The 16,404-nt window shown below is 40.5% G+C and overlaps 1 protein-coding gene across 16 annotated transcripts in view; it reads right to left on the reverse strand.

Annotated features, from left to right (window-relative positions):
- Positions 1-16,404, reverse strand: part of AFF1 (ALF transcription elongation factor 1) — a 243,599-nt gene that overhangs the window by 167,304 nt on the left and 59,891 nt on the right. For 3 of the 16 annotated variants that reach the window (XM_064285584.1, XM_064285583.1, XM_064285582.1), the window contains exon 1: positions 7,457-14,734. The exons of 8 other annotated variants lie outside the window; for them this stretch is intronic. Coding sequence is in view for 1 of the 8 variants with exons in the window: in XM_023553273.2 (XP_023409041.2) it covers positions 7,457-7,473 (17 nt within the window). In the remaining 7 variants the exon portion in view is untranslated. 5 more of the 16 variants (XM_064285591.1, XM_023553278.2, XM_064285586.1 and 2 more) reach the window with 5 other exon arrangements.

Genomic DNA, 16,404 nt, shown 5'->3' on the forward strand with positions numbered 1-16,404 from the left:
TCCCTCTTCAACATATCTCACATAATAGGATTTTGCCTTTTAGAAGACAAGGGATTTCAGAACTATCAGAATAAGTTCATTTGCCAGTCCTGAAAAACAAGTGAAAGGGATAAAGATTGATAATTGAAAGCTAAGTTTATATATTTAGAAACAATAAAGTTGTACGTAATACCTCAAAGTGGTAGTGAAGCTAACCAGCTTTGTTTTTGTTAGCTACCGCTGAGTTGTTCCCCCAACTCATGGCAACCCCATGGAAAACAAGACTGGACCACTGTTATCCATAGGTTTTCACTGGTTGATTTTGGAGGGAAGATCACTAGGCCTTTCTTCCTAGTGTGTAGAGTCTGGAAGCTCCGCTGAAATCTGTTCAGCAAAACACAAGCCTCTCCTAACAGGTAAGTGGTGGGCGTGCTTGAGGTACGTTGGCCAGGGAATCCAACCTGGGTCTCCTGCTGCATGTTGTTGTTGTTAGGTGCTGTGGAGTCAGCTCCAACTCACAGTGACCCTATGTACAGCAGAACAAAACAATGCCTAGCCTTGTACCATCTTCCCGATCATTACTGTGTTTGAACCCATTGTTACAGCCACTGCATCAATCCATCTCCCTGAGGGTCTTCCTCTTTTTCATTGACTCTTTACCAAGCATGATGTCCCTTCTCCAAGGACTGATCCCTCCTGATAACAGGTGCTGCATGGAAGGTGTGAATTCTACCACTAAACCACCACTGCCCTTAATCAGCTTTGTAATCCCTCCATTTTATAACTATTAGTTAAAACATCTATTTGGATACTGAAAACAAATAGCAGGACCAAGATGAAAGATTAGATTTCTCTCTTATCTATGTCTTACTTATCTAGGGCTGCTATAACAGAATTATTACAAGTGGGTGGCTTTAACAAGCAGAAATTTTTTTTTCTCACACTTTAGGAGGCTAGAAGTCCAAATTGAGGGTGCCAGCTCTAGCGGAGGGCTTTCTCTCTATGCCAGCTCTGGAGGAAGGTCCCTGTCTATTTTGAGCTTCTGTCCCTCCCTGATCTTCACGTTGGTTTCCCATCTCTCCTTCCCCCCTTGCTTGCTTTACATCTCAAAAGAGGTTGACTCCAGACAGACCCTACACTAATCCTGCATCATTAACATTAACAAACACAAGCCATTCCCAAATGGGATTATAACCACAAGCACAGAGATTAGGATTTATAACACATTATTTCTTTTGGTGGGGGAGGGGGGACATAATTCAATCCATAACAATGATTAAGTTATCTTTCATTATTGAGTAAAATTGAAATTTAATATTTTTTAATGTCATATTCATTAAACCCACTCTTAGAACATAGAACCAGCTACTGAAAAAATGTTTCATGGTATGGTATGGTATAACCCATTGCTGTTGAGTCAATTTTGACTCACAACAACCCTGTAGAATAGGGAAGGTGTGCATCAGGGTTGTATCCTTTCACCATATTCAATCTATATGCTGAGCAAATAACCCAAAAAGCTGGGCTATATGAAGAAGAATGTGGCATCAGGATTGGAGAAGACTAACAGCCTGCAATATGCAGTTGACACAACCTTGCTTCCTGAAAGTGAAGAGGACTTGTAGCACTTACTGATGAAGATCAAAGACTACAGCCTTCAGTTTGGATTACACCTCAACATAAAACAAAAATCCTCACAACTGGACCGATAAGCAACATCATGATAAACGGAGAAAATATGAAGTTGTCCAGAATCCAAAAGATTGGATCCACAAGACAACGTCCATGGAAGCAGCAGTCAAGAAATCAAACTAGCACTGCACTGGGTAATCTGCTGCAAAAGACCTCTTTCAAGTGTTGAAAACCGAAGATGCACCTTAACGACTAAGGTGTGCCTGACCCAAGCCGCGGTATTTTCGTATGCATGCAAAAGCTAGACAATGAATAAGGAAGACCTAAGAACCACTCATGCATTTGAATTATGGTATTGGCAAAGAATGCTGCATATACCTTCCAGTGTCAGAAGAATGAACAAATTTGTCTTGGAAGAAGTACAGCCAGTATGCTCTTGAGAAGCGAAGATAGTGAAACTTCGTCTTACGTACTCTGGACACGTTATCAGGAGGGACCAGTCCCAGGAGAAGGACATCATACTTGATAATATAGAGGATCAGTGAAAAAAAAAAAAAAAAAGACCCTCAAGGAGATAGATTGACACAGTAGTTCCAACAATGGGCTCAAACATAGCAACAATTGTGAGGATGGCACAGGAGCAGGTGGTATTTCTTTCTGCTGTAGACAGGGTCACTATGAGTCAGAACTGACTCCACAGCACCTAGCAACAACAACAAAGGACAGAGTAGAACTTCCCCATATGGTTTCCAAGGCTGTAATCTTCTCAGAAGAAAACTGCTACATCTTTCTCTCACGGAGTGGCTAGTGAGTTCGAACTGCCGACCTTCCAGTTAGCAGCCAAGCACTTAACCACTGTACCACTGGCTCCTATTGTATGGTATGTTGTTGTACGGTACAGAATCCTCTAAATCTCTCAAGAGGTAACTTGCATTACTTTTCCCAAAGAACATTCCATAAACCAGCTGACTGAAAACAAGAGTCATTCCTCTCTCAGTCTTTATCAGGGAAGATCTAGGCTGTGAGTCAGGAAGCTCAGCTGGGCTCTCAGGATGAAACAGAAGGAAATCACTTACAAGACCTGTCTGTGTTTCTCGTCTGTCAAGGACACGGTTCACAATGGTGTTATGAGGGAAAAAAAATCAAGATATTCACTGAGTGAAGATATTGCATAAATTATTTCCCTTCCAAAATCACTTCCGTGAAATGCACTTTCCAAAATATCACAGCATTCTTCCTTGATACTGCTTATATTTAATCAGAGCTTCTTTGCTTTCCTGAATTTTCTTCCAAGATAATCAGTAGCTCATAAATTAGGGGAGGGGCAGAGGGCAGGGACAACACTAGTCTATACCAGTTTAAGAGCATTGCTTTTTGCAATGGAAATGTTTCCCTCATCAAAGTGATCCACCAGGAACTGGCTTCATAATAATATTGAGAAGGATCTGACTTTGCTTCTTAATAGATTTTTTTTTTTAATTCCATTCACATTTCCTTCAGTCAAATTAAAAATAAAAAAATTGTAGGAGACTTGACTACAAGTAATTTCCTTTTGTAGTCTGTCTGAAAGTGCTTTCACTTGAGAAAACGTGCTCAGCCACTAGATGTAACTCTTCTAAAGGTGCAAGCTTAATTTCCCCACCCTCACCTGTACTGTTCCCCTATCCCAGGAGGCGAGGGAGAGTTTCTCAAGTAGCACCAAACCAAACATTTTGCCATCAAATGGATTCTAACTCACAGCAACCCTACAGGACACAGCAGAACTGCCCCACAGGATTTCCAAGGAGTGGCTGATGGATTTGAAGTGCTGACCTTTTGGTTAGCAGCCAAGCTCATGACCACTGCACTACAACTATCTGATCCCTTAAAATGGTTGTTGTTAGTTGCCCTCAAGTAGATTCCAACACATGGTGATCCCACGTATGCAGAGTAGAACTGCTCCAGAGGGTTTTGAAGGCTGTGACCTTTCAGAAGCAGACTGCCAGGCCTTTGTTCCAAAGCACCTGAGTGAGTTCAAACTGCCAACCTTTCTACTCGGAGTCGAATGCTAAGCCATTTCCACCACCATTAGATGTATATATTCCACTCCAGAATTCAAGAATTGCTGCAGTGAAGGGGTTAGTGGAGATGAAAAATCAGACAAAGCCCCCTTCCTATTCTATTCAATATCACTTCTCACACTGTGGGGAATGCAACCAATGTCGTGGACCACTGTATGTACAAACTATCGAATGGGAAATAATTTGCTCTGTTTAACTTTCACCTAAAGCACAATTTTTAAAAAATTTAAAAAATATATCACTCCTTAATAAAAAGCTAATCCACATAGAAATAAAAGTCATTGCCATCAAATCCATTCTGATGTATGGCAACCCTATGGGACAAAACAAGAGCTGCCCCATAGGGTTTCCAAGGTTGTAATCTCTACAGATGCAGACTCACGTCTTTCTCCCTCTGCGAAGCTGGTGGTTTCGAACCACTGACCTTTCCGTTAGCAGCCAAGCACCACCAGGGCCCCCTCTGGTTACTGTACTTCTATAAAAACACAGTCTAGATGTCCTTTAAACAAGACGTTGGCAACCAAGGATATGATCTGTAACTATTTCATATTAAAGAAAGCAAGTTTGTTACAAATCTAACAAGTAAATACAGTAAGTGTATTTGTTATGTTTATGGGTTCCAAAGAACACACTAATCCGAGAGTTGAGGCATAGTTTACGTTCTGATTTGACTGATGTTACCATTTCTAAGGAATTACCTTTCTCCATAACTCTGATAACTCAATAAACCAAACATGAATTGTTTTCAAAATAGTGATTGAAAGTCTAATTTTTAAAACTTAGGCAGTTCATATTTTACTCAATAAACATCTTCTATTTCTAGACAAGAAATCAACCATGAAGGCAAAACAAAAACAATTTCCTACTTTTAAGTTTTAGAATGACGTAGAGGAGGATATAACCACAATTTATAAAAGTTTACAAGCCAAGAAAGACTTAGGTTTCCTTCCTCATTCAAAATATTTCTAGCCAATGTTGTTAGTTGCCATTGAGTCCATTCCAACAGTGTGAGGCAATATTTTTCTTTAAGGAGCTGACTGAACCAAAGGGAATACACAACTATACAACCTTTCACATAAAAACTAGTCAGACATCACCCGTCAATATCGAATCAAGACTGACATTACCTTAGACCAATAGTGATTATGAAAGAAAGAAAAGTGCCACGGCTGGCTCCTGTATTCACCATCAGTGTTATGAAACTCAGTTTCATCCAAGTTCCATCTTCTTCTGCTGCTAAAAAATCAAATTCTTTAAAACACCACATAATGAAACTACTGTGGTCAGAACAAACAGAGCTATGAATCCTTAGGCCCCAATAGTCGGACAATCTGGACTCTTTAAAGAGCAAAAAATACAGTGTCGCACACGGACAAGATTTCACTCTACCCTGGATTATACACTGTAGGTAAGGCTTCAGTTTCTCTTAAAAATCTTGGCCCAGCTTTGGGTTTCCCCGAAATCAAAAATAATCTGGAATCTTCTCCACGGATTCACTCTTTAGATCTCAAAGACTGCCTGTTCTTGCACAAAGAACAATGTTTGAATGAGCCTGGACTACATTCCAGGTGTGACTGGGGGAAAAAACGGACTTCATAACGTGTGAGATCTACTCCCAACATGCAGGCTAAGAAAACAAGACATAATGGCCTTGTGGCTTTGTTCCTAGTTCAAGGGCACGTCTGAAGGCCAGGTAGAGGAACAAAATGCATGCAGCCCTCCTATTTCAATTGCTGACAAGTTGAACTACCACAGTGGTTACTCAGATTATCACATTTTGTAGCAAAGCAATTTTATTAGAAATCGCTTTTCTTACTCTTACACGGAGCCCTTGCCACTCCCTTTTAACACATCACTACAGCATGAAAGAGACAGCATGTAAGCGAGGAAGTGCTGCAAAGCAGCTCTGGAGTCAGCTGGCCTGAATTCAAGTCCCCGCTCCACCTGTGTGATCTCAAAGAAGAAACCTGGGCTTCAGTTTCCTTAACTGCCAAATGTAGATTATAGAAAATACTTGCCAATTTAGGTGAGTGAGAAGAGTCAATGTGGTAATGCAATTAAAGTGGCTGAGCCCGGGCCTGGCACGCAGCAGCATTCAATTTAGCTATTACCTTAGTTTTATCATTAACAAAAGGGCTTGAGCACTGGAATAATTCAGATGGGTTCAACACTCTGTGCTATATTAATGAGTTTTTAGACGACATTTACTTAACTTCTTAGATGAAGGTGTCTGTCTTAATCTAGGGCTTGGTGCCATGGGCCCCTTGGGTAGTTTGGTGAAGACTATGGACTCTCTCAGAATGTTTTTAAATGCATTCAGTAAAATACATTAAGATTTCAAAGGGAAGAATTTATATAGAAATGCACTTATCAAATTGGTGGTACAGTGTATATGTATGTTTTTCTTTATTACTGAGTTAAACAAGATAAAGCAGCTCCTTAATTTAACAGCAATGGTAAGTGTGAAAGATAGCTCCAACATCTGTAATGAGGTTTCTATTTGTGATAAAGTCACAGGTACTGGTTTCTATTTGTGATAAAGACACAGGTATAGTTTTCTGTCTACATTCCCACTAGAAAGAAATACTAAATTTCAGTTAAAGGTCAGCATAAATAAAGTTGCAGCTTTTGTTTCTCATCCCCAGTTCCTACTATGTGGCCCTCAGGTTAAGTAACCCTTTCTCAGAACAATCAAGAACAGGGGGTTAAATTTAAAAAGCACACAGGAGGTGCCTATACAGAGAAGTTCTTTCCTCTCTAGAAAGTTTCGTCTTAGGAAAAAAAGCTTAAAGCCTCCTCCAGCCCAAACTTCGCCGTTAAAGCAACTACTTCTCTCAGGGATGTATTTGAATCTTCAAACCTGATTGTTTTTTAGCCTTCTGAGACATACCAAAATCACTATACAATATCAGCCTAAAGAGTTCTTTTATTTTAAATGAAATCAGATATGAGGCCACACTGCTTTCTAATAAAACCGAAAGTTAAAAAGAATGCATATACACGCATATAACTCCTCAAATTTCCCTTAGCACCAACTGCTGTCACAGCTAAAATGAAATCGTACAAAACGATATGAATCGTAAAATAATTACCAGTGCCTTGTCAGCACTATATTATAACGCTCATTACTAAACAAGTAACAAACCATGGAAAGACAAGGCTTGAGCTTCTTACAATAGCGTTACTCTGACAGCAACTGCAGTTGATTATCCTCTCTCCCCTTCATCAGCCCTGGTACATTCCCGGTCTTTGCCTACTCAGCAGATTCACACAAGCTGTGCCGTTTTCTGTGGAATTGGGCACTTTAGCAGTCAGATTTTCGACCACTCACCAGACAAATTCTAATCCACCTTTTCCAAGACAAACTATGTTTTCCATTAATTGCATTTCTAAAATTTCGCTCAAGACAACCTTTAGAAAGCAAGGAAAACAACGGGAGGGTGCACAAAGAAACTAGGTGAAAATTTGGGGGTAAGGCAGACAAGTTAAATCTACTTAATTTCTCTTAAAACAACAGTTATTTTTGGAAGAGGACGGAAATTTAACTTTAATCTTAACTTTAACTCGATTGTTCGCTCCACTATGCAGAAATCGTCTAGTATGTTCTGCAAACTGTTTTTTCTCTGGCATTAAATAATGAGCCACCACATCGGGAATGACGAGAAAGCAATGACAAAGCTGCTTCCTGCCCGTTTTCTTCCCAGCACCCCAACCCTTCCCCCCACAACCTTCAAGTCCCCGAGACACAAACATACTTCAAAAGTTTCTGTCGGCGTCTGGCTTACCTTGACTGGGCTGCCATAATTCAGTTTATAGAGCCCAATGTCTTCTGTCCATTAGCGCTTTCAACCCGCGGGCCCGTGTGCCAGCGCCGCGCTCACCATTGGCCGGAGCCGGGCGGGGACGCTTCGCCAGCGGCGCGACTCCCCAAATGTTACGGGACTACCTGCTCCGGGCGAGCCTCCGCGTCCTCAGCGCAGCCTCGGGCTCGGCCCGTATTGGCTCACGCTAATCCTGATGGACATCCGGGCACTGGGGCCTCTGCAGGCGGACTACACTTTCGACGAGCTCAGGGAACATCGCGTCTAAATTCAGAGCGAGCCAGAGCCCTCGGGGCGATTTCGGAGAGGGGAAACCAAAAGGCCCTAGGCTCGAAGCCCACTGGCGCCCAGCTCCCACCACCCAGCGCCAGAACACCGGCCAACGTTAGAACGGAAGGAAAATTTCCTTTCGGCTCACTTCAGTTGTCCGAGTTCGCTTGAACACTCCCCTGGCAAGAAAGTTCTAGTGGTACGATCCGCCTCCTTAAAAGGGCAGGGCGCTCGGCTGGCCGGAGCCGGAGACTGGGCCGGGCGGGGGCGCCGGGCCCGAGCGAGGCGCAGAATAGCCCGTTTGCGGCTGAGCCCCGCCCGCAGGCTCCTTGGTAGTGCTCTCTTGCCAGGTTTTAACAAACACACATCGCCGGAACACAGAGTACCCGGCCTCTCAGAACTCAAGCTCCAATTTGAATATTTGTTGAGTACTGGGGCCCAGGAGGCTGCAGTGAGCAGGGGACAAAACCACAGCAGTAAACCACGTTCGCTACTTTTGATCACTCCAAGGCTTGCAATCAGGAAATGTGCAACTAAAGCACACTTGTTTTACTTTGTTTGCTTTCAGTTTTAATTTCATTACATTCAGACAAATATTTACAAAATGCCCTCCCATTTGGGGGACAACATGCTGATTACAAAGAAACAAGGAACTCATTCTGGTCCTTAAGCAAGTAATTAAGGGATTGACAAAAAAAAAAAATCTGAGGATGCAAACAATAAACACTATAAGGAGTACAAACGAAATCACTTCCTACTAAGGAGACCAAGGAAGGCATTTAAGCTGTGCCTAAATATAAGCAGGAAGGCATTTCGATGGGCAGAGATGGGAAGAGGTCACGCTTCTCGGCAGCTCGGAGGGAACAGCACAACATAGCTGTGGGGAAACTTGGATAAATGCCAGAGTGCCTGCCCTGTGGACTCCGCATTCTGTCTAGAATCAAGACAAGGTTGCCCACCTTCCAAAGTGATCCTCTACACTGTATTACTAAGGAGCTATGGAATACAGACAGGTTAGGTCTCACATTAAAGATGCAATGCTAGGGGTTGGCAGGACGGCCCAATGCAATTAACCTACCATCTATTATCAGCTGTTTTCTAAATGTAGTTTCCTGGATTCCAGGGAGCCCCCAAGACCTTTTCAGAGGTCAAAACTATTTTTTGCAATAACATGAAGACATTCTCTATCTTCCACTGTGCTGACATTTGCACTGATGATGCAAAAGCAACAATGGACAAAACTGCTGATGCCTTAGCACTACCCAAACAGGTCACTGCTTTCTTCACTATCACATATTATTGTCGTTGTTGTGTGCCCTCGAGTCGATTTCTACTCAGAGCGACCCTATTAATGGTTTGTTTTTTTTGTTGTTGTTTTTGTTTTTAAAGTCAGTTTTCTTTTTTAATATCCTTGTTGAAGCAGTCAGAATTATTACTTTCATTAAATTGTGACCCTGAAGTATGTCTTTTTAATGTTCTCTGTGATAAAATGACTCATAATCGACTCCACAGCGACGGGTTTGGGGTGTATGTGTGAGAAAACGGGAAGTGCACGTGAAACACTTCTGCTGCAAACTGAAGTACAATACAATGGTTGCCTAGAAGAAAAGCACTTGTGTAACTGAGCTGCAAGCTGAACTTAGCTGTCGGTTTTTCATGGACTACCGCTTTTACTTGAAAGAACAACTGACAAATTGTGGCTGTTCAGACTTAGATTATTTGGCAGGCGTTTTCTCAAAAATGAACAAAGTGAGCTTGTTTCTTCAAGGAAAACAACTGACAGTATTTGTTGCCAATGATAAAATTTGAGTTTTCAAGCATTTGGAATAAATACATCTGCCACCAGGAGCTTTACAGCTTCCCAACATGTAAAGACTTTTCTGATGAGATCAGGATGATGGGAATGCATGGGATTTTAGAAGATCCGAATAACTTATTGACCAGTATTTTCCACATAACCAATGCACTATGTTACAAAAACATGCAGAGACACTCAAAGTGCAAGACAGACCAATGGATTTTAACATACCAAAGGAAAAAAAGAGAGAGAAAAAGCTCAATAATATGATTTCAGATTCTACATTGCAGCTAACCTTTAAGAAACTGTGACTGTGGAGTTTTGGTATAGTATCAAAGAAGCTATTAAAACACTCCCTTTTCTGTGAAGCTGAATTTTCTTCGTAGACTTCAACCAAAACAACAGACTGCAAAAGAATGAATGCAGAAGCAGATATGACAATCCAGTTGTCTTCTACTAAGTTAGACAGCAAAGAGGTTTTGGCAAAAATGTACATAATGCTACTCTTCTATTTGTTTTTATTTTGGAAAATATCTTTTATTAAAATGTTATTTGTGTTGGGGCCCTGGTGTCACAGTGGTTAAAGTGCTCAGATGCTAACCGAACAGTTGGCGGTTAGAACCCACCAGCCACTCGCCACTCTGCAGGAGAAAGATGGGACAGTCTGCTTCCGTAAAGATTATAGCCCTGGAGACCCTATGGGGCAGTTCTACTCTGTCCTATAGGGTTGTTGAGTCGGAATCAACTCAACAGCAATGGGTTTGAATGTTTTCAAATCTTCCTAGAACTTTTATTAAAATGTTATTTATGCTAACATGTAATAGACTATGATGATTTTAAATATTAATAAACTGCCCCATAGGATTTCCAAGGAGTAGCTGGTAGATTTGAACTGCTGACCTTTTGGTTAGCAGCCAAGCTCTTAACCACCATACCACCAGGGTTCCTACTGTAAATATCTTAATTTTCATTTTAATATGGTAAATATACAATATATACAAAAACACCAAACCCAAACCCACTGCCATCAAGTCAAATCCATTCGGAGCAGCCGAACTCTTACCCACTACACCACCAGGGCTCCTTACATATACAAAACTTGTCATTGTTGTTAGGTGCCCTCCAGTTGATTTCCACTCAGAGCTAACCCATATGACAGAGGAGAACAGCCACATAGGGTTTTCTTGGTTGTAATCTTTATGGAAGCAGACTGCCATGTCTTCCCTCAATAATTTTTAGAGTGCAAAGTTATTCTATATAATTTGCTAATACTGCCATGTCTTCTTCATCCCTCCACATTCATCACGTATTCTTTTATATTAAGGATAATATTATTATATTATAGTCTTACGTAACCTCCTAGCACCTAGGTCAGTTTTGGCAAAATGTGGTCAAATCACCCGGGGCATGTGTTAAAAGTGCAGCTGCCAGATCCTAGTTCAGAACAACTTAATCAGAAACCTTGTGGTGTGAGGTCCCAGAAATACATTTCAACAAATTCTCCAAGTAATGCTTGCTGTCTGCTTATATTTGAGAAGCATTTATTTGATCACGCTTATTTAGAAAACAGAAACCCTGGTGGCGTAGTGGTTAAGAGCCACAGCTGCTAACCAAGAGATCGGCAGTTCAAATCCACGAGGCGCTCCTTGGAAACTCTATGGGGCAGTTCTACTCTGTCCTGTAGTGCCGCTATCAGTCAGAATCAGCCCAACAGCAGTGGGTTTGGTTTTTTGTTGTTGTTATTTAGAAAATAATGTTAAGAGCTTGTTGATTCAGTATTGGTTTGTAATCCTTGAAACACTTTAAGGATCATGGTTGGCCAGCATTTACTTTCATTAGTAAATATCATTAGTTTATTATCAGACAATAAAACCATCAAGGAAACAAAGTATAATTTCAGGCAAAAATCTACTGCCAAGAATTTTTTGCTTGTTGTTTCCCCCACTTTTCTCTTGCTGTTTCTACTGTCTATACTAACTATGATCATTTATAAATACTTTAAACAAATTGGTATCAGACATACAAAGTATGATGAAAAAATATTTCATAATAGTATTTATTCACTTCCCAATTACCACAGACTAGAAATGTAACATTGCTAATATTAAAAATTTCTTCTTCTCTGTGATTGGTGTTAAATTGTTCTGACACCATTTAAGTATCAAGAAATGAAAAAATACAGCAAATGTTTATCCAAAGGAAATATAGAATCAACAGTAGCTCAGGATTACACCTGAGATTCCCTGGGCTCTCAAAATCATTTCTAATGTAAATTAGTGACGGGGATTTGTAACAGAAGTCGGAATACACTAGATTTGTAATAGATCTAAAACTACTAGAGGAACGCGCAGGAGAAATTATTCTGGAAATGCAAATTGTACGTGGCTGAGACAGTACAGCAATACAAACATGAGCGTTACTATTTCCAAGTGTTTTGAAAACATCATTGTGTCCGACCCACAGTCTTGTTCAGTGGTGAAGATGACCAAAAAGGCATTCTTAACCTTTTGGGGGTACAGAATTCTTTAACTTTCTAATGAAATCTGAGGATACAGACCCACACCTACAATATTTGTTATACTTTGATGTGGTTCATGAACCCCCTGAAACTCACTTAGGGAGCACCAGAGACTCTGTGCTCCACATTAAGCAACCCTGTGATATAGTAGTTAAGTGCTACAGCTGCTAACCAAAAGGTCATCAGTTCAAATCCACCAGGCGCTCCTTGGAAACCCTATGGGGCAGTTCTACTCTGCCCTGTAGGGTCACTATGAGTTGGAATTGACTGGACGGCAGCAGGTTTGGTTTTTTTTTTTTTGGTTTGAACCCTAGAGTATGCTCAGACTAGACCAGCTAATAGACCCCACTTACCTTACAAAAGGAAACCCTGGTGGTGTAGTCGTTAAGAGTTACCACTGCGAACCAAAAGGTTGGCAGTTCAAATCCACCAGGAGCTCCTTGGAAACCCTATGGGGCAGTTCTACTCTGTCCTATAGGATCAGCACGAATCGGAACTGACTCAAGGGCAATGGTTTTGGTTTTACCTTACAAAAAAGGGGTAAGGGCACAGGTCAGTCTTTACTGCTCGTTAAGAAAAATTACAACTGTCTTAGTAATTGCCCAGTATACTGAAGAATTTCTAATGAAAATAATGGAGAGTTGTCAATGACAGCAAAGCATCATCTACACAACAAAAGAACACGTTTTCCTGTGCAGCGAGAACTGATCCCATAGTAACCAAGTATGCTAGAACCAAATAATAATAATGATAAGGTACATCATTTCATAGGGCAGAATTTATAAGGCGAGTGGGATAGACTATTTCAGTATCTGAAATGAGTTCTTGAATCATCACAGAGTGCTTCTTTATTGCTTTAATGAGCTTTATAAATGAGACTTGCACACTTTAAATGGCAGCAGTATAGACTGGTGTCTGTGCATATATACTTAAGATGTGTGTTATATATATGTGTGTGTATGTATGTGTGTACACTGGATCATGTTTATCCAGAAGTAAAAACAGGATAATCTTATAAATACCCCATCGTTTATTTGGAAGAATGCAGATGGATAAGCAGACTTATTTAAATATATATGTTCAAAATATTTTTAAAACATATACCCTCGCCGCCGTTGATTCTGACTCATAGCGACCCTGGATGACAGAGTCAGACTGCCCTATAGAGTTTCCAAGGCTGTAATCTTTACAAAAGCGGACTGCCACTTCTTTTTCCCATGTGGTAGCTGGTGGGTTCAAATCACTGACCTTTTGGTTAGCAGCTGAGCGCTTAAGCACTGAGCCACCAGGGCTCCTTTTTTTAAAACACACACACAAATATTTCCATTTTTAAAATATATTTTTAATTTAAGAGGTGGAAGACAAAATCTTTCTAATTTACCTTAAGCTAAATTAAAAAAATACTTAAACACGTTACCTGATTCAGAACTCTGAATCACTCGTTCAATGTATGCATTTATACTAGAGTGGCCATTCAGTGATGCCACTCTTTATGGCATTTGTGGTCTCAAAGTTTTACACAGGTCAAATCTCACTAAGAAATCCTATTACATTTTAGTGGAATTTGTTTAAGGAGTACACTGGTAAAATCACTTTGCCAAAAAGAAGGGTGCTCAAGGGTGCCACTGGAAGATGTCAAATAAAGCGGACACAGGAAAACGGAGAGGCAAAGGAGAAGAAAAAAGGTAGAGATAGCAAGAGAAACAGTGCTAATAAGCATTGTTAGAAACTAACAAGTTCCCACTTCAGTTGTGACTTCAAACACAAAGCAGTTATCCTTTTCTTGTCCTTGGCAAGTTCTCTGATTCCCCAGGCACTATTCCAAAGCTTTGCTCCACGCCTCACCCTTCAAAATGGGTGAGAGGGAGTGTACTCGGATATTCTCTGCAAGTGTGAAAGTGAATCTATTTCCAGATCCTTAATTTCCATATGCCCTCCTTCCTAAAACTAGGGTTCAAGTTCTCCCTTCCCAGCCCTCTCACCCATCCCAAATCAATCTTAAAATGGTGCATTGCTCTCCAGAGTATAAATACATTTGAGGCACCAAAGGCGCAGTTGTCTGTAGAAGGAGGATCCCTGAGCTCAGTCAAGAAATACTAATGAGTGGCTACTTGTTAAACACTTCCAGGTAACAAAACTGTAGCAAGCCTTCTTGTTGCAACTATCCAGCCCTATATTAGAATTATAAAATGAGACAGGTCCATCAGAAGTCAAACCTTCTCTGACAAAATAATTCTGACTCAGTTGGTTTGACAGGATTTGCTTATCAATAATGAATACTTTTAATAAATTGAATGCATTAAACCTATAGCTATAAAATTTTCTTGGCAGTATGTTCAAGGAAAACTTCAGTTCAAACTATGCTGTAATCTTATTTTATATCTTGTTAAACTTACAGTGAAAACCTCTAGTTGTCATTTTTAAAATGTGGGGGGAGAAGGGTTACAGTTTCTCAATATTCCTTTAGAGAGTGCACAGGCAAAAATGTTTAAAGACTGCTGCTCAACTTCACCTTTCCTTACTGTGTGAATTTTTCTCTTTCTCAACTTCTGGTCTAACCTTCCCCATAATTTCTTCCTCCTGTGCTCATCCATACTGGTTACTTATCCTAGGTCTACAAACAAGCTCACATTTTCCCACGCCCCACCCCACAACACCACGCTTGCTTCTTTTTTTTTTTTTTTTAATAAACTTTGTATTTTAGAATAATTTTAGATTAAGAGAAAAGTTGCAAAGATAGTAATGAGTTCCCATATACTCTTCAGCCAATTTCCCCGTTTCTAACACCTTACATTACTATTTGTCATGTCTTAAGTTTCTGGGTGTTGTAAAGAGTTAAGCGCTAGGCCATTAGCGGAAAGGTTCAAACCAATGCAGAGCTGCCTTGGAAGACAGAATTGGCAATCTGCTTCGAAAATGTCACAGCCTTGAAACCCCGAGGAGCAGATGTACTCTGCATACACGGAGTCACCAGGAGTCAGAATTGACTCAATGGCAACTAACAACTGCCACTACCTCTACCAATTCTCACGTGTCAAAACTAAGAAATCAACATTGGTATATTACTATTAGCTGAACTATAGACTTTAGGAAACCCTGGAGGCATAGCGGTTAAGAGCTACAGCTGCTAACCAAAAGGTCAGCATTTCAAATCCACCAGGTGCTCCTTGGAAACTCTATGGCGCAGTTCTACTCTGTCCTATAAGTTCACTATGAATCGGAATTGACTCACCGGCAATGGGTTATAGACTTTACTTGGATTTCACCAGTTTTTCCACTAATGTTCTCTTTCTGTTCCAAGATCCAATCTCCCTAGTTTCTTCCAGTCTGTGACAGTTTCTGAGTCTTCCCTTGTTTTCCATGACTTTGACAGGCTTGAGGTGTTCTAACCAGGTATCCTATTAAAAGTCCCCCAATCTGTTTTTGTCTGCTGTTTTTCTCATGGTTAAACTTAGGTGGCTGCATACCCTGCTTTTGTAGTCATGAAAAAAAAAATCACAAATATTCTTTTTAAAGCTATAATCAAATCATAGCTCTAAAGAGGAGAACGGGGTCATCTAATCAACCTCTCCATTCATTATTTCTCCACTGAGTCTAGCCTGTTTGCATACCTCCAGCAACATCTGCTCCAATTACAAGGCAGCTTCTTCCACTACTGACCAATGATGGCCCTTGGAAAGGCCTGTCCTCCACAGAGTTAAAATTGGTTTCCCTGGAACCCTGATCCATTGGATCTACTTCTGCCCTCTTGATATTAATATAACCATATGGCTTTCTTAAGCTTACTGTCTGGCAGTATATCCTTTTCCATCCTTTACCTACCTTATACTTAAGCATGTTTTATATTTAAAATGCATCATTTTAATGCAAATTTTGTTGTGTCTTAACAAGTCAGTCTCTGCTTTGTAAGTGAAACATTTAACCAGTTATTTTAATTACTGATATGGTTGGGTTTCAGTTCTTACCATGTTGCCATTTGTCTTTCATTTGTTCCTTCCGGTTTTTGTTCCTCTATTGCTCCTTCCCTGCCTTCTTTTGAGTTAACTGAATATTTCTAAATTCCATTTTATTCTCTCTACTGCCTTTGTTACTATACCTCCCTAATTTTTTCAGTGGTTGCTCTAAAACAGTGGTGTGGTCATGAATAGGCCTAACTACATGCATCAGCACCTCCCAAGAACATGCTAGAAATGTAAATTTTCAGGTTCCACCCAAATTTACAAAATTAGAAGCCCTGGGGGAGGGGTTCAGCAATCTGAGTCAAAACAGGTCTTCCAGGTGATTCTGTTCCACACTGAAGTTTGTAAACCACTGCTCTGGGGCTAA

This window comes from Loxodonta africana, chromosome 5 (genome assembly GCF_030014295.1).
Source record: "Loxodonta africana isolate mLoxAfr1 chromosome 5, mLoxAfr1.hap2, whole genome shotgun sequence".
Lineage (NCBI taxonomy): Eukaryota > Metazoa > Chordata > Mammalia > Proboscidea > Elephantidae > Loxodonta > Loxodonta africana.